The following is a 25679-nucleotide window of genomic DNA, read 5'->3' on the forward strand; positions in this document are numbered from 1 at the left end:
GATGTCAACGTTGTGAACAGAGTGCCCAATGGTGGCAGTGGGGTTATGGTATGGGAAGGCTTAAGCTACGAACAATGAATACAACTGCATTTTATTGACGGCACAGAGATACCGTGACGAGATCCTGAGGCCCATTATTGTGCCATTCATCCGCCGGCATCACCTCATGTTTCAGCAAGATAATGCACGGCCCCATGTCCCATTTCTTCTATGGCCTGCATACTCATCAGACAGCTACCACTTCCAATTCAAATGAGCTTGAAAAAAGTGAATGACATTTGTTTTGTGACTACAGCGCCAACGCAAATATAGACACGTTCTAATTGAGCTTGGCGTCAAAGTGGGCAACCCGCCCGCACTGCTTCGGTTGGGTCATTTATAATTCAAAACAATACATTCACACTCGCCTTTGAGTTTAGACCATCTGTTTTTAGACTCTCCATAATTATGTGCACTGCTCACCTTCAAGTTTCAATGTCATTTGCTAGTAATATTCTAGAGTAATGATGCAAGTTTTATCAGAAGGTCAACTACAGTAGCATGCATGGTCTGTATAAAATACAGCAAGTTCGCTAGCTAGCTTCATTTACTTAAGATCTTAACTTTCTAGGTGCTCAAATCAATGGTTGAAATGCTGCAAGCAGAATCTATCAACAAAAAACGCAAATTATTTGTGATGCATACTATTTTAATTGTTAACTTAAAACACAGCAATGCTTTATTATACAGTATCTCTTTAGTTAACAAAAAATACAATAATACATGCACTTAAAGCACAAACTGCACCCTGTACATTTTCAGAGACAATTTGATATAATGGAACTGTTAAGTGAATTGAATAATCAGTGCATCAATGCTGGATTACGAATCAATCCAATGTTTTTCTTGTTAAAGAAATATTAAAATATGCAATTTTCTGAAAATGAAATGAGTGCAAATAAAACGCATGAACCTTATTGCCTAACACTAACAGAGGGGAGTAGCCAGTTGCGATCTAAAACGGAACAGGCAGAAAATGACACGCTTCAGAGCTATTATTATTGCCCTCAAATAGTATTTTGTGCACACATCAGATCTTCAGTAGAAAGTGTCAGGTCAAGTCCATGGTAAGAAGTTACTGTGCAGTGCCAGGCCCATAAGCCAATAGGAGATGAAGTACCCTAGAATCCATCGTGTGGGAATAGAGCATGTCTTCCAGCGGGACATTAGATGAACAATGGGGTTTTGGGGTAAGTACAAGAAGACAGTCCTAGGTGTCCCCCGCTGCTGCCCCTTATTGAATGTGGGTGGTGACCTTCGCTGAAGGAGAGGCTCGTAGAGTAAGAGCAGGTGGGCACTGATCCAGAAAGGTACAGGGGAGGAGGAAGACAGAAACCGGGTCAAAACCTGGAGAAATCAGTAAAAGACAATAACATTAATGGACTAGACGAGCTGCCTGTATTTCATAAAAATCTTCAAACACAGCAATGTGTTTAACATAGTGACTGTTGTTCCCCCACTAGACCTGTTAAAATCCCCTTACATAAACATTTTCCACTGATTCGTTCCTTACCTGCACATGCATGCAGAATGTTCCAAATCCCAGTAGCATTGTAGCATGCACCACATACAAAAACACCCTGGGGCTGTAAAATCCAGGTGTGGGTTTGTCTGGCCATTTATTTGCCCCTCCGTCCCACAGCCCCAGTCTCAGACACCTGGCTGGGTTAGCCGTATAGTACATGTAGGCCGCCGCCATGCCAAGAGTTGCCATGGGCAGCGCCAGCAGGAAGTTGGGTATCTGCTTAAGCTGGAAGTAGCGCAGGAAGCCCACATCCCAATACACATCCTGGATATGAGAGTAGAGCAAGGGGAGGGGTCGCAGGCACCAGAGGGGTGGGGGTGCGTTTTCATCAGGGACCCTGTAGCCTTTATCCTCAGCAAGCTGGATGAGGGCAGGAGAAACCTGCTCCAAGGAGAGGGAGGGTGTACAGAACGCCCTGTAACCATAGTACTGGAAGACCAAGAAGGGGAGCGCAATAACTGCTGTGCCCAATGCAGCCGTGAACAGGAGATGAGCGACGATCCAGGTGTAGTGGAGGCATTTGTGGTGCCTGTTATTGTCCTTACGCAGTCCCCAGATCTTGCACAGGGCCTGTTGCAGGGGCAGATACAGCAAGAATCCTACATTCACAAGTCCATTGGCTCTCGCAGCAGTAGCTATACTCAGAGCCAGGCAGGCTCTGAGGGTGTATCCTCTCTCAAGGAGAAAGAGGCCACCGAAGGTCAGTGCAGCAAACAGGCTCTCTGAGTAACCAGCCATCATGAAGACATTGGCAGGGGTGAGACAGTAGAGCAAACTTGAGACTAGAGCAAGACGGCGGTCCTGCAGCACCACACGGCCGAGTCCATACAGTGCTACCACACTCAGCAGGAAGAGGGCGCTGTTACCCAAGGCAACAGCCAGTAGCAGGCGTCCACGCAGTGTAAGACAGCCACTGAGGGGCAGTAGTATAGTCTCTGCAAGCCCCCGCAGTATGACTGGGAACAGGGGGAAGAAGGCGTAGTTGTGCTCATACAGGTAACCCCTCTCAGCAATGAAGAGGAAATGCTCTGCATCCCAGTGGGAGAGGCCCCCTAGAAACCATTGCACTGCAGGGTCCAGAAGCCGAGGCTCCTCTGCACGTGGAGGAGTGAATGCATCAGCTTCGTGATCTGGGATTGCAGCATTTAGGAGAGCCTGAAAGGGAGGCATTGCAAACATGAGATGACAAGCACACACCAATGACACTTTTCAAATTGATTAACATCCAAGTCCTTCAGTCTGTGGACGTCATGTTGTAGTTAACAAGCAACTATTGTAAATAAATACATTATTATTACTGACCTGTATTAGTAGTGACAAGCCTCTTGTGGTGGCGGCGAATTGCAGAACCGTCTTCACGTCCATCTGTCATTACAATGAACAGCCTTACCCATAACAATATCTAGCGCGAGCTAGCTTGGTGTGGATGGAACGAAGGCAACACAATTTTCAGCCTCTACAAACACTCGAAATAGACGGTGGCAAATGGGACGAAACGTTTACATTCATTTACACACGGTCTATTTCTTGCTTTAAAATTTTTTAACGTTACACATATCTTTACCTTTTGATTAGAAAACCCAGGTCAGAACCATAGACATTAAGGTCAGAAACATTCATATTCTATTGTTGGAACTGGTTGGTTCGCAATATTTTACTTCCGGTGGAATTTTCTTTATTTCAAAATAAAAGTTCGAGTGAAAAAGATCGTCTCTAGCTGTTAGAAGGGAATGATATTTGCTTTGAATGATCAGTTATCATTATTGCATAATGAAATACTACAATAACTTATGACCTTTCATAAATATACTAATTACAATACCATATAAATGATAGATTTATCATGTATCTACAATCGACTAGTTTGTCTTGATTCAAATCCTAGAAACTAGTCATAACCAAGGAAGCTGAGACAAAGGGGATTTTATCCCAGCCCATTTCTAACATAATAACCTGATTCAGTTTATCAAGCTTGACAATTAGTTGAATCAAGTGTTCTAGTACTGGGCTAAAATAAAAATAAATACATGCACACCCAGTACTTTCACAGGGCCAGGGATTGTAGAAAAATAAACTGCTTTTTAATAAATTGTACATCTGAGAAAGACACTGCAAGTCCAACGGAACAAAACCAAACATCTTATGAAGATTTAATGTACATTTATTCTTACCACGTGGAACATATAGTATAAAGATTTCATACTGAATGATATTCATTGAGCCAAAAAAAGGAAAAGGAGGAATTTACATGTTTTTAGCTACATAGTTTGAAATACAAATATGCAGAATCCTGGAGAAATGAATTGTCAAGTGTGTTTCTTCATCTAGAGTTTTTTTGTTGTACCAGGAGGAGATAACAGATTTGATCTGAGTCTGCCGTACTAAGGAGCCGTGGAGTGAGAGGCCGGAGGAGGGTCTATCAGCAGGGACTGGATGACAGGAACCAAACTCATGGGTCACCTTCCATTCCTCATCAACAAAATGTGTGGGAATAGTGACACAGAGACAGACACAGAAAGGAAGTGTAATGTACAATATCATATATATACACCAGAGCAAAGCTGCATCTGAAGTTGAAAACCAATCCTAAGAGATGATTTATTTTACAAGGGTCAATTCATACAATCAAGGGCTAAAGAGAGGAGGTAAGGGTGTTGTAGTAGGTTCTCGGTACTTTGGGGAAAGCCTTTTAGCTTTTAACGTCAAAACTAAAATGACCTTAACTCTAGTAGAGCTGCATTGGCAAGGTTTTTCTGTATGAAACTTTTTTACAGAATGCCTGACACTCGAGCAGTACGGTAGAGAAAATGCCCTACAATCTACTGCACAGGCCTCCCCAGCGAAGGTGTCTCAACAGCCTACTGAGTGGTAGGCTGACTGGTAAGCATCCAAATTACAGCAACTATGCCATCAGAACAGGCTGTTCCTCAGTCTGCTTTACCTCCAAACATGAACCAGTCTGACTCACTCACTGTGCTCTCGAGGGGCACACAAGGGAACACATTATCCCCAAATTTCCTGTAAACGAGACAGCAACTTTGGTTACAGTTTGTTTTTCAGCTATTTATTTATCTTTATTAAAAATACACCCCCCCCCCCAAAAAAAAAAAAAAACAGTGAGGAACACTCCTAAACCCAGGTTCTCCACTCTGTCATCTAGTTGGCATTAATGTTACAAGTTGTGACAGTTTGTGGAGTCTCTGGTTTGTAAATCCACCACTGTAGCTTTGTGACGTCCCTTCTCCTTGAGTGAGAACAGCGAAAGGGGGCTCAGAGAGTGGAATATGAAGGGTTTGCATAAATTAAAAACAGTCACTTGAACTTTCCCTGCCCCCTACACACATACAAGCCAGGTTGTAACCAGGGGGTGAGGGGGGGACGAAACCAAGAGGAGGTGGAGCCAAAGCTCCCTACAGCTGTCATGACTGGCCAATCAGAAAGAGTACATCGCAGATGACGTGAGACACCACCGAGTTCATGAGAGGTGACACAGAGAGGTCAAGGAGGCGTGACTCGTAGAGTGTGAACTCTGAGTGGTTCTCCTCCACCTTGGCTAAGGCATGCAGGGCCCGGGCCGCCCGCCGCATCATGTCATTACTGGTGGGCTCGAAGTGCATCCCCTGCAGGTGCAGCAGAGAGCTCTGGCTCTGCTGTAGCTGGGTGGCCGCCAGGCTGTCCTCCAAGAAGCCTAGGAGATTACCCACGCTTCCCTTCTGCACGGCAATGGCGCGCGCTGCCATGCTGTCTCCCTGGGCCAGGTTGGCCAACAACACCACCGACATCTCCCTGCAGACGGCCACCTTTCTCTCCCCAACCAGCCGCACCAAGGTCCCATACAGCTTCTCTAACCGACCCAACGGCGGCGTGGCCAGAACCAGGTCCACATTGTTGTCTTGGATGCTCAGCTTGCTGAGGGTCTCCAAGACCAGTCTCTGGGGGGACATTGCGCTGTGTGGCCCCAACGTGGGGAAGGGGTCCTGGGCCTCAGCCGAGGGGCACACAGCCCAGTGGAGGAGGCCGTCCAGCAGCGGAAGGCAAATGCTCTCGGGGTAGATGGAGAGGTCCAGCTGGCCAGAGATGTTGGCCAGAGTGACCAGGCAGTTCTCCCTCAACAGCGACAGGCAGTCCCACCACCATTCGTCCCTCTGGCCAAGACAGTCATCAGACTCCTCCTCCTTCTCGTAGGTGAGCGGGGCCCGTTTCCTCTCAGGGTGGCGGTGGTGTAGCAGCACTAGGCGACCCAGCAGCAGCATGAGGCCAGGGTGTTTGGACATCTCCTGGTCGTTGCCAGGCACAAAGGAGAGGCTGCGCACGATGTTGGAGACGCAAACACAGCGGCGGGCCAGAGCATCCTGCCAGTTGGCCAGTGTAACCAGTGGGCCCTCGTCCTTGCTGTGAGGCTCGTCCTCCACCACACGCTGGGGGACTTGCTGACGAGGGGGTCCGCTCGATTTGTCGTGCTCCTGCTGACTCTGGGGCTCTTCCGCCTGTGACATTTCCTCTGTCTCAGCGTCCGAGTGCTCGGACTTCCCCTCCTTACCGTCGGTTGTTGTTGAGGCCTTCTCTGTGGATGATGGCTGGGAGGGCCTCTGATCCCTACCCCCCTTCTGCTTGTCTTTCTCTGTGGGGGTAGCATTTTCCTTGTCCCCCACGTTCTCTGGTTCTGGCCGTTTCTGCTTGGTTGTGGGGATGACCAGCACTCGTTCTCGTGGGACCAGGAATTCCTCCCTCCTTTCAAAGTGGGTCTGGATGTGTTCCGTGCTGTCTCCGCCGCCGGCACTCCAGTGGAGCAGCCCACTGTCAAACTCCTGCACTTTTCCTCTCTGGGTTGCCCTGCCTGCCGGAAACGGGTCCTTCTTCCGTACCATCTTCAGGGGGAGCTTGTCGAACTTGCTAGCCTGTTTGGGTCTCTCCTGGGGGGTAGCCGGGCCCAGGCCAGGGGGGTCCGATGAAGAGCTGGGCTGCTCAAAGGTAGAGAAGCTCTTCTCCTTATCTTCAGCATCCTTCTCTTTCAGTGTCCCCCGTTCTGAGCACGACTCCTGCTCATCCTCTTGCTTCACCCGAGCCTGTCCCTCAATTGTCGTCCCGGCCGGCTGTTTTGAACGCTGCACCACCACCTCTTCTTCCTCCTCCTCGTCATCATCATCCTCCTCCTCCTCATCCTCTCCTTCTACCTTCATGTCCTCCACCCCTGGTTCCTCATCTTCCGTGCAGCTCCAGTCTCTTTTCAGGGCGTCAGGGTCCAGTAGAGTCCTCTGGCCGGGATCGCCCACCTCGTACTCGCGCAGGATCCCAAAGATCTCGATGAGGCAGCGCCGGAAGTACTCCACCACCAGCTCCAGCAGGCCAGGCAGCTGAGGAGAAAATCAATAGTTTACATTGTATGATATGATGTGCATGACAGAAAATCTGGAAAAGGGTTTGGGAATAGGTCAAATGTAATACATTTGTGAAAGGATAAATGTAAAAACAAAAGAAAAAGCCCTAAATCAGAAAATATGACATTTCTGATTGGATAGGTTTACCATGTAGGGTTTTTATTAAAACCGCTATCCCACATTGTGGCCAGTGTAGTAATAATAATTTAGTGAGTGATTATATTTGTCCTATTTACACATGTACAAGTGTGCATTAATGTGTTTTGCATAGCAGACTCTCCCCAAGACACCCTCAGAGAGTGGGGTCACATCTAGGGTCTGGCAAAATTAGGTTTAAGCACCTTATTCATGGGCACCGTCAGATTTTTCACCTTGTCGGCTCGGGATTCGAACTAGCGACCTTTTGGTTACTGGCCCAAAGCTCTACCCGCTAGGCTACCTTTCTTGTTAGCTCACCGAATTGAGGTTGAAGGTGGAGATGCTGTTGTCGTCATACAGGAGGATGTTGATGGTGTCGAGGGCCCACGTGCTCTCAGCCAACAGGCCAGACTTTAGGGACATCATCACCCTCCAAGCCTCTGGGGTCCCTATGGAGATACAAAGTATTTTAACTCAAGCCGATACCCTTCACAGTACTGATGGACCACACAATACAAACACGTTCATAGAGAGCCGAAGCAACCTATCAGTGTAATGTCCAAATGTGATCCCTAAATACTGTATAATGCATGTATAATAACATTGATTGTGGGTGGAGTTGTGGGATGTGATATCCATACCGATATCTTTCGTTGTGAGGCATCGGCGTGGTTTTAGGATGGGGTGGGTGGCCTCCACTGAGCCTGGGGGAAAGGGCATGTCTCTACGGATCAGAGGGGACTGCACAGACTGGGGCACTATGTGAGAGGCAGGAACCGGGGGCCCTGCCTTTTGCATCTTGATGCCACTGTGCATGTAGGGAGATTTACTGGGCGACGTCCGGCTCTCCATGGGGCCCCCGCGGGGCATGGGGGAGGGACTGGACACCTGTGGAATGTGGTTCTGCATGGCCTGAGCGGATTGGTAGTTGGACTGTAGGGTGCGGGTCATGGGCGGGCCCGTCCCTCCAGGGCCGTAGGGGGGCTGCCGAGGGCCCATCTGACCTGGCCCCCATTGGCCCTCGTGGTTCATGCGCTGCTCTGATGACATTTCCTCCGAACCACGGTTCATGCCGGGGTGGCCAGGTCCCTGGGCTGGGCCCCCTGGGGGGACACCCTGCCGGTTGGGGTAGTTGCCGGGATAGTTCATCTCCCCGCGGCCTTGCCACACGCCACCCGGGGGTCCGTCAGGGCTTGGCTGCATCATCTGAGGGGGCATGGAGGGCTGGGCGTTGGGCCCCGTGGCGGCCTGCATGCGCTCTCTGTTGAAGGGGAAGGGGAACTGGCCTTGGGGACCAGGCAGGCGGCGGTCAGTGCCGGTGAAGGAGCCGCTGCTGTACTGGGGTTGGTACATCTCTGGCTGGCCAGCAGGGGGTGCAGAGGCCACCCCTGGCTGCTGCTGCGGTTGTTGTTGCTGCTGCTGCTGCTGCAGCCCTGCACTGAAGGGTGCGCTGTACATCTCCCCCTCGTGACGCTTCGCTGGTGGGTAGCCCCCTTCCACGGGACGCTTGTAGTTCTGCATAGAGCAAATACGCTTTGTTAGGCGGTGTCATTACATTGCATCAGATGAATGTTGATGGCTTTTACTCATCTATACAGTAAGTACTACTTTTTGGGGTAATAACACATGGCTAGTGGTTACTACATTACAGTTTGATTTCCAGTGCTTACACAGTGGGTTGGAGCCATCACCTGTTGTTGCTGTGGGTACATTCCTGGCTGTTGATTGGGATAGGAACCACCAGGGGGAGTACCATGGCCAGGATATTGATTACCATAGGAATCATTCCTGTAAACAACCACAATACATCAACAAGACATTCCAAATAAACTGAGTGCCTATGTACCTAATATTGCTACAGTATACTGCTAGTGTGCCAATAAACCCTCTGAAAAACAACCCAATCTTTACAATATTGCAAGACTATAAATGCTGAGACAGTCAGTGCATGGTGTCTGTCCGCACAAGTTTATGTCAGACCTCTCCTGAGAGAGTGGTGCTGGGTGGTGAACTCACCGTGGCTGCTGCTGTGGTGGGTAGCGGTTTGGCGAGTACATCCCCGTGTCGGAGTTGACGGGCATCAGGTTTGGCTGCGGTGCACCAGATCCCATGCTGCCCTCTGGGCCCATCCCCTGCTCTGGCCTGGTAAACAACACCATACAGGACAAGGTTGGTTGACCACACTTAGTACAAATCATTTCCATAAAAAAAGGAAATGAGCAGACTTCTTCGCAGTCAAAGATGGTGTCTGTATAGAAATAGAATTATACTCAATATGGCCTCCAGTCCACCCAACATAGACACATTGACTTGAATGTGGGTGTCCTTTATAGTAATTATATTTCTACGATCTAAGCGTGTGTAGGGTCTTACCTCCTTTCGTAGCCTTGTCCGTAAGGTCCTGGTCCGTACTGTTGTCTCTGAGCCATCGACATGTTCCCCATAGCACCTGGAGGAGGCCCACGGTTAAACTGTTGCTGCTCAGCCATCCCACTGTTAGGACCCTGACTGGCAGGCAAGAATTGCTCCCCAACTGGAAAGAAATACACACTCCGTCAGCAAGGGACCCAGCTTCCCAGCACCATCAGTTTCTAGGGATCTTTCTTGTAGCCGCTTCTACCCACCTTTCCGCATGGCCCCAAAGGGGTCTTTGTTAGGCCCTGGACCCTCGTAGGGCCCTGGACCCATGCGACCTGGCATCTCTGGGGTGCTCATGCCAGACTGGTAGCCAGAGTTAGGGGTCAAAGAGTTCCTTCTGGGGAAAGCAGGGTCACTACCGTCAGCAAATGGGTCCTGCAGCGCCACATTGCTCCTAAAAGATAGAGGGACGTTTAGGGAGTAAATAGGGGTTTATCAAAACAGATCGCAAACTTGGGGTGAATTCCATTTAAATTCAATAAGTAAATTAAAATTCCAATTGAAGAATTTAATCTCCTGAATGCAATTGATAACTCAAAGAGGGTGAGATTGAAGCGCTGCAACTCACCTGGCCCCGGGTGGTATCTGGGTGGGGTGTGGGGTGGAGGCGGGTGTGGGGGGCTTGAGGTCGCTGCCCTCGGCCATGGAGCTGCTGGTGGACTGGGGGGTCTGAGGGCCCTGGAGAGAACCTGACCCAGCTACCGGAACAAAAGAGGGACATTTCAGTTAGAGAGAGTTGACTTTCATCAGGTGGTTTGAGCCCTGAATGCTGATTGTCTGAAAGCTGTGGTATATCAGACCACATACCACCGGTATGACAATGATTACTATTTACTGGTCTAATAACATTGGTAACCAGTTTATAATATCAATAAGGCACCTTGGGGGTTTGTGGTATATGGCCAATATAATAAGGCTACGCGTTGCGTCGTGCCTAAGAATAACACTTGACCGTGGTATACTGGCCATATACCACACCTTCTCGGGCCGTATTGCTTAATTATACAGGTCATTCAATTGACATTTCTACCGATACTAGACTGTGGCGACATTATCTATATGAATACAGCTGCCAATTCATTAAAGCAGTCAGATGCATTTAACATAGCGCACTTCATTTTATTATGGCATCAGGTTCATTCTTTACCAGAAAGTAAGCTGGCCCTCTTCGAATTCAAGTAGGTCGATTCATTGCTTTCTTTTTATTTATAAAGTTCTCTAACAAAAACTCCCGCCGTACCTAACTTTGTTAATAACAAATAATAAGTATGAGTTACCATACCGGGTCTCAGGGATGGCTAACTCTGGAAATCTCTTCAGTCTCCTCAGAGTTAGGTAAATGTGCTTTTATTTTCTTTGCACCCCATGTATGGAACAGAGTTCCCTACAACTGGATGTTCTGGTGCCTCTCAGGCAGTTCAAAATGTTGATTGGGGACCTCTTTGCTGATGAATGTGATTGTAATTTTTTGTAAAAATATATATTTTTATATTGTATTTTGTAAAATTATGTGTATGCAGGTCTCCCTTGTGAAAGAGATCTTGGTCTCAATGGGACTCCCTGTTCAAATCATCAAAGCCCAAAAAATTTAAAGTTTTGCAACGAAAATGAGCTTTTCATATTGGACAAGACCAGGTAGTCCCAATCAGTTTCTGTCCGTTTTCTTCCGTTTGATGCCTAATAATTACGACCCTGTATAGTGTGGATAACCGTCTGGCACTGACCTGGGGAGGGTGGCTGGACCTTGGCCTGGTTGGCCTTCTTGTTGTCAGTGATGATCTCAGGAGGGGGGTCCTCCCCGCGTTCGATCTTGCACTCGAAGGCGTACAGACATTGGATGTACTGCTTCTTCAGGGAGCTGGCGGCGCTGCTCGACGTGCCAACGTTCAGGTTGGTGGATAGCTCCCGCCACTTCTTGTTCTTGTTCACCTGGACATAGAGCATGAAGACAGGGACATTAAAACAGGGACCAGAGAGAAGGGGATGAGCAAATAAGAACCAAGAGATTGTGCATGGTGTGTTTGTGCATGTGTTATACTTATTTATTGAACCAATATTTATCCAGGAATTCCCATTGAGGTCAGAAGACCTCTTTTATAAGGGAAACCTGGCCAAGAGGGCACCTCAATAGGGAAACACATAGATCAAACACACTACAGTGTATGCATGCATAGTACAGCACAAACCTACACTGACCTGTGCGAAGCCTCCAATCTCCTTGACCGAGACATAGAGTCTGAAGAGGTCTAGGGGCTTGCGGCCCACAGCAGGCAGATTGGTCATGCCCATGGCCTTCTCCTCGATAAAGCCCAGGTAGCGGTCCACCCACATCTTCCTCTCAAGCTCGGGGCCCAGCTCATACAGACGCGTGATCTTCTCGTTGGTTGTCGTGGAAGAGCTTGACTTCTGTAAGGCGTCAAGAGAACACAGGACGTCAAGAGAGAGCCGTCATGAGGGAAAGGGTTGGGTTATAAACCCATTGGTCTTATTTCCCTTTAGTAGCTAGCTCATTGGCAACTGTAATAACCATGGAATAAAGTCAAAAGTATGATCGTAACACGTAACAGTTTACAAACAATATGGTTTATAATGTAGTTTCTTTTAACGTACACACAAGCCCTTAAATAAAATTGTCCCAAGTGGACAGACAAAGCCATTATCTTATCACCTTGGATTTAGTCGGTTCTGCTTTCGGTGTTCCGTCCACTTTGTTGTTCATCTTTTGGCCCTGGTTCATTTTCCCATCCATACCAAACTCTGGACTGGGGGCCAAACCTAGGTACAAGGGTACATTGTGGGGTTGAGCACTGTTCAATGGCTTTTGAACAACAATTCTCGGGATCAGGACATATACCAAACAACTGCTGAACAAACAGAGGCAGCTGACATTTTTTTGTATTCTAATTTCAGAGCAATACAGACTAACAACAAAGTTTCCCCTATAGAACTTATTCATACCGCGGCCATTGTTCATTGACCAACGTTATCTTCAAACAGGATAGGAAGTGCTCTGGTTAAACCAATGCAAAAACTTTCCTCAAGTGTAACTTAGATTAACAACCACTGCACTAAAACTATATTTGTTTTGGAAAACTCATACTTAGCTACCGCACTATCCGTCAATGCTAGAACTTTCAGATGCAAAAAAGGTCTATTGTGAAAACACTGCAGACAAATTGCATCAGGCCTTACTTACTAGCCACCCCAATGCAAACCTATGCCACTGACCACCATCCCAACCAAAGTCATCCTGCCATTTCAGAAATACCCCGGGCACCATGGAGCAACAGTATTGGACTACAGTACTCACCACTGGAGTTATTGGCCATGTTGGGCCCCATAGGGAAAGGCGGGCCGCCCTGCGCGTTCATCATGCCAGGCATGTTGTTCATGGAAGGGCCATAGGGGGCGCCAGAGCCCATCATGCCAGGGGACATGTTGGGGTAGCCAGGCATCCTGAACGATGAGGGACAACCACACTTTTAGCATGTAGCATGATATCAGAGTTAAAAACATTCCTCTCCTGCTGAGAAATTAATCTCTTATGCTGAAAAACAATCAATCAGTTATGCAACAATATCACTAAATAAGAAAGAGTGAGTTATGAGTGCCATTGCAAGGGGGAATTGTATGAGTTCTTGATATGAAAATGACTAGTGACTTTGTACACCTGTGAAGACTAAAGAGAGGGAAAATATGCTGAACCTGCATCTGAATTCTCCAATGCATTTCATGTTTGGATGTAATGTGAGAGCCAGGTATTCCTCGTAGTGACAGGGGCTGGATAACATCTTGTCTGCCTCTGCCTGTCTACCTCTCAGTAAGTCTGTCCTCATCTCATCTGCTCTCTCCTTTGTTTATTTCCTGTTGCTCTAATCACTCCTCTCACCGCCTTCACTGGACCTTCAACGTAGAGGAAAATCTACTAGTTAGGACCAGATAAGGCATACGCAACACATTAACAATGATAAAAAAAATATTATATTGTGCCTGGAGGCACACACCTGTCTAATAAGGTCCCACAGTTGACAGTGCATGTCAAAGCAAAAACCAAGCCAGGAGGTCGAAGGAATTGTCCGTAGAGCTCTGAGACAGGATTGTGTCGAGGCACAGATCTCGTGAAGGGTACCAAAAACTGTCTGCAGCATTGAAGGTCCCCAAGAACACAGTGGCCTCCATAATTCTTAAATTAAAGAAGTTTGGGACCACCAAGACTATTCCTAGAGCTTGCAGCCCGGTCAAACTGAACAATCAGGGGAGAATGGCCTTGGTCAGGGAGGTGACCAAGAACCCAATGGTCACTCTGATAGGGCTTGAGAGTTCCAGAAGGACAACCATCTCTGCAGCACTCCACCAATCAGGCCTTTATGGTACAGTGGCCAGACAGAAGACACTTCTCAGTAAAAGGCACAAGAGCCCTCTTGGAGTTTGCCAAAAGGCACCTAAAGAATCTCTGGTCTGATGAAACCAAGATTGAACTCTTTGGCCTGAATGCCAAGCGCCACGTCCGGAGGAAACCTTGCATCATCACTACGGTGAAGCATGGTAGTGGCAGAATCATGCTGTGGGGACGTTTTTCAGCGGCAGGGACTGGGAGGCTAGTCAGGATTGAGGGAAAGATGAACGGAGCAAAGTACAGATAGATCCTTGATGAAAACGTTCTCCAGAGCGCTCAGGACCTCAGAGAAAGGTTCATCTTCCAACAGGACAACGACCCTAAGCACACAGCCAAGACAAAGCAGGCGTGGCTTCGGGACAAGTCTCTGAATGTCCTTGAGTGGCCCAGCCAGAGCCCGGACTTGAACCCGATCGAACATCTCTGGTGAAACCTGAAAATAGCTGTGCAGCGACGCTCCCCATTAAACTTGACAGAGCTTGAGAGGATCTGCAGAGAAGAATGGAGAAACTTCCCAAATACAGGTGTGCCAAACTCATAGCATCATACCAAAGAAGACTTGAGGCTGTAAACGCTGCCAAAGGTGCTTCAACAAAGTACTAAGTAAAGGGTCAGAATACTTATGTAAATGTGATATTTCAGTTTTGTAATAAATTTGCAAACATTAAAAAAAAAACAGTTTTTGCTTTGTCATTATGGGGTATTGTGTGTAGATTGATGAGGGGGAAAAAAACAATTTAACACATTTTAGAATAACATGCTGACCACACCACCTGCGTCGCATATACATGGGAAAGGCGGGCCGCCTTTGTGGTTGTCCCACATATACATGTTATTCAATCATTGCATCCACGCCATTGCGCGTCAACGAGTATACGCGTAGCCAGACGCTAAAATAGAACTTAGTTCTATTTGTGACGCTTGACGCCCTGTCTCTCCCATCTCCTCATTGGTTTGTAGGAGCATATACCCACATGGGTGATTGAAAGATGAACTGAGGTCCACACTTCAGTCCAGTTGGGAGTGGTAATGCACCTTAAAGTTGGTTGCCATCCGCCATATAAAGTCCAAAGAAGAAGCCTGAAGGAGGAGAGATTACTAGAAAAAAATGATTTGGTTTACCGTTTTATTGTGGATTAATTGTCGGAGTAGAGGACATTGTGCATTTCAGGTAAAATAACAACCCAATGTTTATATCCCAGGACAAATTAGCAAGCAAGAGCAAGGTAGCTAGCTAAATTGCCTTAAATGTTTAATGCTTTCGACCTGTCTCCAAATTAATATTGTTGGTTCAGAGTTTGTTTTGATTTTCAACCTGCTGATCGCGTCTAGTGTGGGTGGAAAAATCAACAACTGGTCTGGTCAGCATGTAAGGCTGTAATGTAACAACATGTGGAAAAAGTCAAGGGGTCTGAATACTTTCCAAATGCACCGTACATGTGTAATATGGGTTAGTAAAGAGTATAGTGTACCTGCTGTGTATGGAGTTGGTAGCAGCGTGTTGCATGACTACAGCTGCAGCCTCCTGGGCCTTCCGGTTGAGGCCGGGGGGAGGGCACATCCCTGAGCCCACCTGAGGTGGCATGTTACCCATATTGGGTGGCATGTTGGGCCCCATGTTAGGGCCATAGGGACGCACTCCCATCTGGCCCGCAGGCATTCTACCAGGGGGGATGCCTGCGTATGGCAGCCCCCCTTGCCCAGACATGGGGTTGGCAATGCCAGGGCCAGAGTTCATGGGGTTGCCCATGCCAGGGCCAGGGTAGTTGGCATTGGGCATGTTGTTGTATCCAGGTTGCCGGGGGTAAGCTGTAATAGAATGAACAAAAACAGTGTGTAAAAAAAAAAATACACTGCTCAGGTGACATTGGGAAGACTAGCTATAAGCGCAAAACAACAAACTAAATATTTAATCAACTTGGGGTTGTATTGTGAAAGGTGTACTTGACTGCTAATGTCTGTTTAAGTTGTGCAAGGCACTATACTGAGCTGGCAGTGGAGCTGTGCACACTGAGCTAATGAGCCTGCCATCACAGTGGCAGCTCTACTGACAGGGGGGCTCTGCTATGTCAGCTGACTGTTCTCCATGGCTAAAAATAGCTGCACTAGGCTCAAAGAGGGAGGGATGAGCTGATAGGATGGAATTCCTGAGGCAAAAATACATATTCCATGGATTTGGCTGGGGGAACAAACAAGAAGCAACTTCACAGGATGGTGAGACAATTAAGTGGGATGCATTTATACATTGGCAGTCAGAGGATAACCAAAATGTTAAAGATCAAAATGATTAAAAGTCTATTTGGTATATCAACTGAGTTGTTCTTTTTCAAGTGTACCAAATTTAGACATTTTAACATAAAATAGAACTCACTTCTATTAAAAGCAAAACTAAACCAAAGGATCCTTTAACTAATTGCCACCAGCCTTTGTTGCACAGTGTAACCCACAGAACTCACCTTGTGGGCCATACTGCCCACCCTGAGGTCCGTAGCCCCCCATGGAGTTGTTCTGCTGCTGATAAGGTCCCATCCCAGGGTGCATCTGGCCTCCAGAGGACTGTCGGGGTGACATGGGAGAGGCAGACTGTGGTGAACCATATGGGGGCATCTGGGGGTTTCTCTGTATGAACCCTGGCAGGGTCAGAGAAGAGAGTGAAAGAGATGTTAATCCTCCAACAAAACACTGGAAATCTCTCATGAAACACATCAGAGGGCTTTGGTACAGAAATTACCCAGTATTTACTTAGAAAGTACATGGTAAAATGGCAATTACATGTAATATTATTTGAAGTACCAGAAAGTACCCATTGTTACCACACAATTTTCAATTAAGTACCAGGTAAATACCAGTGGTACCATAAAATAAAGTGCAACCAAAGTTTCTTTAAAACAGCACACTGTCAGTGGTCCCTGCAGAATGGGTAGTACTATGTGAGGGGATTCTCAGTCAGGGTGAACTCACCTCTCTCCTGGGCCATGGGAGACTGGCTCATAGCGGGGTGCAGACTCCCGTCAGACTGCACACTCGATGGTCTAGGGGGCATCTGGGTCCCTAAACAACAGAAGAGTCATCTCAGTAAGTAAATAACAAGTCTAAGTAGGAACAAGGCCACTAATGTCACTACTTAGTTAACATAAGTGTCCCTTAAATATTTTTCATCCAACAAAATGCCCATAGATTGAAACAGTGGAGCTACTGCAGCCAAGCATCTTTTAAAACCATGCAGTATCTCCATTGTTTCAATCTATATTCATATTCACTCTTGTGTACGTGTGTTCACCTGGCATTGTGGCAGGTGAGAGGGGCCCCGTGCGGGAGGTGGTGGCACTGGCGGGGGAGCCGGCGGGTGACGGTGAGGGCCCTCGGATGCCTGGCAGGTGGGGAGAGGTGTGGGGCGAGAAGGGCGACTGGGCCAGGTTGCTCTGCTCGCCCTGGCTGCTTGACACACCTGAAGTGCTCACGCCAGGACTCAGAGCGCCATCCGTGCCCGTGGGCAGGTCATCGATGGAGCCTGAGAGATCCTGCAGACACACAAGACAGGAGACAGCGGGGCCTATGATGAGGAGACGCTGTGGAAAAACGCCGGCCTGATGGAATCGACACAACAGCTATTAGCTGACTGTACAGTTAGCAGTGAGACATCTTGATAACAACTCCATGCATTTCCTGTAGCTCTGTCTACTAGCACAACAGAAGCACATACAGGATGCAAGCACAATTTAATCTCCTCAGTTTTAGAAAGCATGACAACACACTTTCTATTAGGTTTGGAGACATGTGACACACACACACACACACACACACACACACACACACACACACACACACACACACACACAGTTGTCGTTATTGATCTTGTCGAGGAAAAGAGAGGGCATATTAGAGCAGGGGTTGTCATGGTTACGGTGGACGTGTGCCGACTCAGCGCGCCGTAACCCTGCCATGTGAATCTGATACACGCTCTCACACGTTAGGCGTGTACGCCGTCGCTTTTGCTCTCGTTTTATCCAGGCCGGAGCTCTGCTGAAATTTACTAATATTCATCTCCCAGACAACATTTCTGTAAGTCCACAAAACACGCTACACATGCCCAATGACATCTACAGACACACACACACACAATAAACAGGGGTAGCATTAATTAACCACAACAGCATACACAACCACAACAGCATACACAACGGTTTTACTATGTTAAGTCTAAAATGGGTCACACGGAATCATGCAAACATGTTTCAATGCATTATGATTTTAGAACAATGTAATAATTTGATTTATAGATGTATAGTATACCTTTGCACAGGTTGGGTGAGGACTCACCGGTAGGCTGGACAGCTGGCCTTGCATGCTGACGTCCTCCGAGACACTTTTGGGCTGGTTGGAGGGAGGGGCGCTAGACTGGGAACTGAACGAGTCCTGGGATATCTCCTGGGGGAGAGAGAGAATGAGACAATCAGTATTGAAGAGCATTCACATACATGCGCACATGAGAATACACAGTGACAATACCAATGCCTTCCATCTGGTGAGCAAGTATGGCAACCGGTACTGCACGTTCAATGACGATATCAAAGGTACCTCAATCATAATACATAAATTGCGCGCACACATACACACCAAACTCAGTTGTACCTGCTGTGGTGGAGGAGGGAAGCGTTGGTAAGGTGACTGCTGTGATTGCTGTTGCTGTGGAGGATTCTGGGAGTAGGATGCAGGCTGGCCCTGTGGATGCTGGCTGTGACCTGGTGGTTGCTGAGGGGGTTGAGAAGGTATCTGGGGTTGCTGCTGCTGCTGCGTGGGGAGCTGTTGTGGGCCCTGCGTGGGTGGATAGCTAAGCTGGGGCTGCGACACTGCTGGGACCTGGGAGCTGGCCTGCTGTAGAGGCTGGCTGGGAGGCCCCTGCTGCTGGGGGTAAGGAGGCTGACCAGACTGGGCCTGAGCCTGGGCTGGGCCCTGGGAGTAGGGCGGCTGAGACTGTGGGGGCCCTTGGGATGGACCTGGCTGCGGGCCCTGGGACTGGGGGGGCATGTGGGGCTGCGGATAGGGCGGCCCACCCTGGGCATGTGAGGCTGACGTCTGGGGAGGGTGGGACTGCTGAGGGTAGGGTGTCTGACCACCCTGCTGTCCGAGAGGTGCCTGGGGGTAGGGCCCTTGCTGCTGGCCTGGGTGTAAAGCCTGGCCCTGTTGGCCGTAGTAGGGCCCTTGGCCCTGAGGCCCATAGCCTCCTGGTCCCTGCTGCCCATAAGACGGCATCTATACACAAATACAGATGAATGTTAGAAAATAAGAAAATAGGTAGGCATATGACAAGCAAGCCATATAGTAGTGCGTGAATAGGAGGGCTGATTCCGGTGTGAGAGAATGTAGGAATAATTCAGCTTTATGACACCACTGACCTGCTGCCCGTACTGCATGCCTCCCATAGCCCCAGGGGTGCGGCCCTGCATGACCACCGGGTATCTCTGGGAGCCAAGGGGACCGTAGCCTTGGCCCGGGTATGCGTGACCCTGCTGGGCTCCTGGGGGTGGCCCCTGCCCAGGTTGTTGGGAGTATGGACTGCCCCCTCCGTACTGCTGGCCTCTCATTTTAGCCATCGGATCCATTGCACCTGGGGGCTGTGGAGCAGAAACAAAGATGAAATACATGAACAACACTTCATAACATGAACACTATTAAAAAAAATACTGAGAAGTGTGGTTGACCGGATGTACCATAGATCACAAAAGACTTGGATACGGGCAGATGACTATACTATAGTTTATAGGCACTTTAATTATATAGCAGGGGTCTCGCATGCAAGCCAACTCACACATTTCAAGCTTCCCAACACAGCAAGAGCTATAGGTACACATTTTCCCATCCAGATAGGCACAAAAACTAAAAACATGACAAAGGGGAAGTCCACGTGAGAGCTACTAGAGCAAAGGGAACAAGGATTTTTTTCCCCCTTCACATTTCCCACGGTCATTAACCTGACTTTTACCTTTTTTGTGCCATGTTTACGGAAGTCACACACACACATACACATATATATATATCTCATCTCAAATGGAGGGCAGTCTGCCCAATCTTAAACACATCCCAGCTGTGGTCCTGTTTGGCTTGCAAGCTGGTTTCCCTTCTGGGCGGGGGGGCAATTCTGGCTCTGAATGAATGACATCATAAATGGAAGGAGAAGTAGCCTACTCACTATACTGTGTTATGATGTAAACACAACTAACTATGAGTAAGGTATCCACTCAATGGAGAAAGTTTTCTTAAATCTCTAGGCCTCCATCTCAACATTATAATTTCACTATGTAAACCGCTAACCCTTAGGCATATCAGTTTAACTTGCTCAACTCAAAATAACCTAAACAAGGGTGGTCAAAATATTCCATGTCGATAAAGTTAATAACAACAAATGGACAAGCGAATGAAAACATAAGCATTAATTTACCACAGTGGATTCTTATGGGCTTTATTTCTTTATCTGTACCCTTGTCAATGCACACTGCTCTGAGACTTGAGACAGCTCTGGCACGTCACTGCTAAACAAAGGCCTTTAGAAATGGAGGGCAAAAAGCCTTTCTTGACATTTCCCAGCTTCCAGATAATTAATTGAAATAAATAAAAAGCAGCACATGGCTAATCTGCATAAGACAGAGTGGAGACTCCCTAGGTGGGGGAGAGGCGGCTGGACTGTCTCTGTGATTGGCCAAGGGGGGTTAGAAGGAATTCTTAGTCACACACAGAGAGACAGAGTGGCACATGAGATACAGCAGCTACTCATGTCTCACACACGGCTCATGTTCACCTCGCTATGCAGGGTCAACACACAGCAATGCCACAGGATGTAGACCTAACCTTGCCTCAGGAATACATCTGTATGTCATTGATAGATGAACCCATCAAATTGGACAAAGTGGATGATGTCTCCCTAACACGTTAACATTGGCATGCATTACAATCACCAACCTAATAAAGATCCTATTGATGACCAAAACATTGTCAGGTAGAAGTTTGTTAGGGAAAAGTAAAGGTGCATGAGTATTACTGCTTTACATTTACATTTTAGTCATTTAGCAGACGCTCTTATCCAGAGCGTCTTACAGTAGTGAATGCATACATTTCATAAATTTTTTCTCCGTACTGGTCCCCCGTAGGAAACAAACCCACAACCCTGGTGTTGCAAACACCATGCTCTACCAACTGAGCCACACGGGACATTTAATATGCTAGTGAGCTATGGCATGTAAGCAAAGACAGCTGTGCATACATCAGATAGGCCACACTGTAGTCTCGAAGCATGTACATACATTTCATGACAGTTGGTTAGTTCTGGGCGATATTCATGGGTAGATAGGTCGTCAGAGCAGATTTCAGCTTTCCATGATATTTACAGTGGTCACGCCCAAATATGATTGCACCAGATTGTGTTCTCAGGTACTGCAGCAAGTTCTTGTTGTAGCCTACATAAGGGTTTTCCAAACTTGGTCCTAGGGCCCCCCCCCTGGATGGACGTTTTGGTTTTTGCCCAAGCACTACACAGCTGATTCAAATAACCAACTCACCATCAAGTTGATTATTTGAAATCAGCTGTGTAGTGCAAGGGCTAAAACATGCACACAGGTGTGCCCCAGGACCGAGTTTGGGAAACCCTGGCCTACATGGGTCAAATTCAGTTGCTTCAAAATATGAGAAACCCTGTCAAAATAGAGTCTGTGCAACCTGAACTTGCCAAATAATGTTAATTTAGCAATGTCTTTATTTCAAATTCATATCAGACCCACATGGTCTTTTGGTCCTTCAAATTGTTATTGTGATAAATGTTCACATTTTTGTGATATGGATTGTTTGTGATGGATTGCTCATCTGGCATCGACTGTACACATCTCAACCACTAAGAAAAATTGCTTAGTTTCAGATTTGTAGCTTATAAATGCATGGTGCAGATACAAAAACGATTTAAAATGACAGTATAATAAATTATTAACTTGGGTGATTTACCTTGTCATTTTACTTTGATCCAAAATGAGAGGAGATCGTGCGTGCTTAACAATGAGGGTAAAGATACTATAGCCATTTTCATCTGCCTTTCTTTATAGGATGGCGCAAATACGGTTCCGTACTTATACATGTAGGCTACCGAGTTCCGCAAACTCTTCTATTTGCCATGTTGGTTGCGGTTGTTAATGAATATAGAAATTCAACAGGTATGGGTTAGGCTATACCACGTAAATAAATAAATAAACTGTGGCACACAATATCAAACTGGATTGACAAAGGTTAAATGTGAATAAGGTCAATGGGACAAACTCTGACCGTCTCTCCTTATCATAGAATGCATGTGGAATAGTGCAAACAGGCATGTCATAGGTGTGGGAAACAGATGATTGCAAAGTAGTAATTCAGAGAAATTGCCAAAAATGTGTTTAGTATGAGCAATCATGGATTTCTGCAATGTGGAGGTGTGCACTTAACAGGAACTGTTGTTGCTTTACAGCATATGCAATTATAAATGGCCAAGAGCACAGGGTGAGGAGCCAATCAGATCTCAGCTAGCATGTCAAACCAAGACCAACTGTCAACCGGGTTTGACAGCAGGATTTTTACCTCCACAATTCAAATCCCAGAGAAAAGCAATCTGCAGTCAGTCACACAAATCACTAGGCCAATGTTTACAAGCAGAATGCGGTGGGGGAAGCAGTTCCTGGCAACAGAGGCGCCAATTGACACTGTTTTATAAATACATAGGCCAGTGTGTGTTGATTAAAATGTAGCATTTTACATCATTTATTTACTTGTGCAGTCCACTTCAAATCACTTTCAAACACACACGAACACTTGAGTCTAGGCAACATCAGTGTTCTGGGCTTGCAAGTGTTGTGCATTTCCTTCACAATTTCCATAATGATCAAACAGAGTTGCCGACATAAAAATGTATAGTCTACTCATAAGCATTACATTGTACTCCAAAACGACTGACGTTACCAGTACAAACTCTAAGAAATACCCATATTATGGAATAACTGTTTAATTACGTATATACCGCCCTGCCGAGAAACAAGTCAGAGTAATGAATATAGGCCTTTAGTGCTTTTTCACCTCTTTCCAGATTCGGGGCTCCATTCTCTGAACGTTCGAAGTTCGATTTCATAAGGAGGATTACCGAAGAACAGCTGCCTGCAAGTGATACATTTCATACCAACTAAATAAATACTGTTTAATGAGGTGGTGTTGGAAAAACGAGAGGCAGCCATTTTAGAGTGTCTTCGCAAGCGAACTGGCTAGCAACAATGGCTGGCCTGCTACTTTTATGAACTACATACATAAGATTACACCAAATGTACAGCAATAAAGATTCGGTGGAACATGGGCCTTTACCTGGCTTCTACCTAGGGGTTGCCCTGTACTTCCAGGGCTCATAGGCGGCGGATGATGGGTCCTTTGTTGCCAACCCGGATTCCCCCCTCCATACTGACCGCTACTGCCCGTGTCTGTTGGTCCCTTACTAGCGCCTTCCTGATTACTATATTCACTAGATGGGTAATTTGGATATATACGCGTGGAGCTTGGAGATGTTAGGAGCTGGTTGAGGGTTGGGGTAGACGTTGGCTGTGGATTCCCCATATTATATCTCTGGTTGTTGTAAGATGCAGCCATTGCTGTGGGTCCTCCTGCTGGTTGCTGCTTAACGTTAGCTGGCTGTCCCCCAGCTGCTGGAGCCTGGGTATTACGTGAGGGGTTCATGCCGTATCCTTGGCCAGAATAGGGAGTTCTGTTCGGGAATGGATTGTAATTGTTAAACTGGTGGTTAGAAAAGCCATGGTCGTGCGAATTGGGTTGATATGGGTCCATCATATTACTCGACTGCACGGCTGGACCTGCAGCAGCTGCCATGCCAGGGCTTTGTTGTCCGCCATGTTGATGAAAAGGGGCCCGGCCGTAGTGTTGACTGTATCCATAAGAAGGTGGAGGAAAACCGGACCCATGGTGGTGTACCATCCCGGGATGGTTATTCCCCTCGGATCCGATGGAATCATTCTGATTATTATTAGTCCTGGAAGGGTTCCCGTTCCCGTTCTTCATCTCAGGTTCCCCTCCTCCCCCTGCATTTCCAACATCGGCCCCGTCCTGCAGATCCCCCCGGCCCGGAGATCCGCGCTCTAATCCCGGCTGCTTGTTTTCCTGCTGCTTTTCCCCCAGTATAGAATCCTCATTTGGGTCTCGATCCGGTTTCTTTAGTTCGGAAGGCGGGCTTGTGTTGAGAGTGGCGGCGCTGGCGACCTGAGCGGCCATAATACCCCCCTCTCTCGGCGAGTCAGTCACAATCAAACGCTAGCATTGAATATAAATAATTGTTTATAACAATTTATCCTTGTCCCAACTCATTCCCACCCCTTTCACCGGACCGAATCCGGTTTTGTCTCCTGATTCCGATGTGAAAATAATTGGACACGTAATAATAAACCTCAAGGATGCATAAACAGACATATATTCCGGGGGTTCTATTAGTGAGCGAGAATTGAGGCAAGGAACGGAGCGAACCAGCACGAGGCTCCGCGAGATACAGCCATTTTACTAAGCCGTACAGACAGAAGTAAAGTACGGATTGGAGCTAGGTGGGAACCCGGAGTGGATTCGTTCATTTTTACATTGCATAAGGGCACAAAAGTGGTTGCATTCATAGTGATGTTTGGGTTTTAAATGCAACGATTCTTAAAACATGAATCGTTGCTTTGTTCCATTCTATCGACTGTTTTTGAACAATTCAACATGCGACAGGCCTGTAAGCAGGCACCTGATGATTGAGTGGTCATGTTTCATGATTTAGAAGTGTGAATAATAACTATTAGATACATTGTTTCATTATGATGTATCCACATTCAATGAATATAGTTTGGTTGAAAGACTCCTGCTCTGGGCCAGGACTGAAGGGGTAGCATTTCACCAGTGTCGATGTGTCATCGGGTGCGGAGTGCATACTATGTGATGAGGTCGCCAGAATGAATGAGGAAGTGAAACAGAAAAATAAGGTAGTCACACAAATCAGCTACAATCTGGTCATGTTAGCATGTTCTAAATATCAAAACCCAGTTGGGACCTAAAATTGATATTAGCTCTGAATTTTATAGGGAAAACTTTGCCAGAACGAGACTACTAATGCACCCTCACACTAATTCGCTACCCACCCCCTCTCGGTCTGTCTCTCTTTCCTAACGGCAGCAGAAACACTCCTCTTGTGAGTGTGGGGGATGGGCAGTGAATACAGCTTTCTCAGCCGCCAACATTGAACTACGCTGGCCAACCCTGACCTTGCCCTGATTATTAACATTTTGAATCGTGTACTTTGAGTGTACCACAATTTCTTAAGGGGGGGGGGGGTTAATTGGGTTGTTGCATTTATGCCATATTCTGATCAATGTGAGGTTAATCTACATTCGTCCCCCCCATACACAAACACAGTTGTACAGGGGGCGCTAAGGAAAAAGGCAGTAAGTGCACACTCACATGTATAAACATTCACAACTCAACCTCACATTCTCCCTGGCATTCTCATAGCCTGAGAGTGATGATCAGTCCCAGACCATCACATACACACATAAACACACACATTGTCTGGAGTGTGCTGAGGAAGGAGGTGCCACTCTATGACACATACACACACTAGGGAATGCTCGACAGAAGTGCTACTCTGTAACTGTAGAAAAAGCCCATGGAGTTGGTGGAAGAATCCTTTAATTCATGGCCACTTGCTCAGCTGGGCCAGGGGCGCTTTAATTAGGTCAGGTCGAAATGTCCG

The 25679-nt window shown here is 47.1% G+C and overlaps 2 protein-coding genes across 9 annotated transcripts; both read right to left on the minus strand.

Moving 5' to 3' along the window:
• Positions 1-667: 667 nt before the first annotated feature.
• LOC106584439 (phosphatidylinositol glycan anchor biosynthesis, class V) lies at positions 668-3232 on the minus strand. 2 transcript variants are annotated; one of them, XM_014169780.2, is made up of 3 exons: positions 2867-3230; positions 1553-2719; positions 668-1386 (listed from the first exon to the last, which is right to left on the minus strand). In XM_014169780.2, the coding sequence occupies exons 1-3, from the start codon at positions 2927-2929 to the stop codon at positions 1096-1098; spliced, it is 1521 nt and encodes a 506-aa protein (XP_014025255.1). In that variant the 5' UTR covers positions 2930-3230; the 3' UTR covers positions 668-1095. The 2 variants fall into 2 exon arrangements, with proteins under 2 accessions (XP_014025255.1, XP_014025264.1); XM_014169789.2 differs by having other exon boundaries at positions 1109-1336; positions 2867-3232.
• Positions 3233-3709: 477 nt separating this feature from the next.
• On the minus strand, positions 3710-25214 carry arid1aa (AT-rich interaction domain 1Aa). Of its 7 annotated transcripts, none has more exons than XM_014169815.2 (20): positions 23261-25214; positions 19291-19509; positions 18527-19147; positions 18215-18322; positions 17175-17415; positions 16856-16945; positions 16351-16524; positions 15367-15703; positions 12809-12954; positions 12167-12273; positions 11689-11904; positions 11223-11427; positions 10067-10196; positions 9705-9892; positions 9454-9613; positions 9097-9222; positions 8751-8868; positions 7722-8595; positions 7399-7529; positions 3710-6918 (listed from the first exon to the last, which is right to left on the minus strand). In XM_014169815.2, the coding sequence occupies exons 1-20, from the start codon at positions 24173-24175 to the stop codon at positions 4984-4986; spliced, it is 7041 nt and encodes a 2346-aa protein (XP_014025290.1). In that variant the 5' UTR covers positions 24176-25214; the 3' UTR covers positions 3710-4983. The 7 variants fall into 7 exon arrangements, with proteins under 7 accessions (XP_014025290.1, XP_014025284.1, XP_014025277.1 ...); XM_014169809.2 differs by having other exon boundaries at positions 8772-8868; positions 18188-18322; positions 23261-25213; XM_014169802.2 differs by having other exon boundaries at positions 18188-18322; positions 23261-25213.
• Between the last annotated feature and the right edge of the window lie 465 nt (positions 25215-25679).

This window comes from Salmo salar, chromosome ssa02 (assembly GCF_905237065.1).
Source record: "Salmo salar chromosome ssa02, Ssal_v3.1, whole genome shotgun sequence".
Classification (NCBI taxonomy): Eukaryota; Metazoa; Chordata; class Actinopteri; order Salmoniformes; family Salmonidae; genus Salmo; species Salmo salar.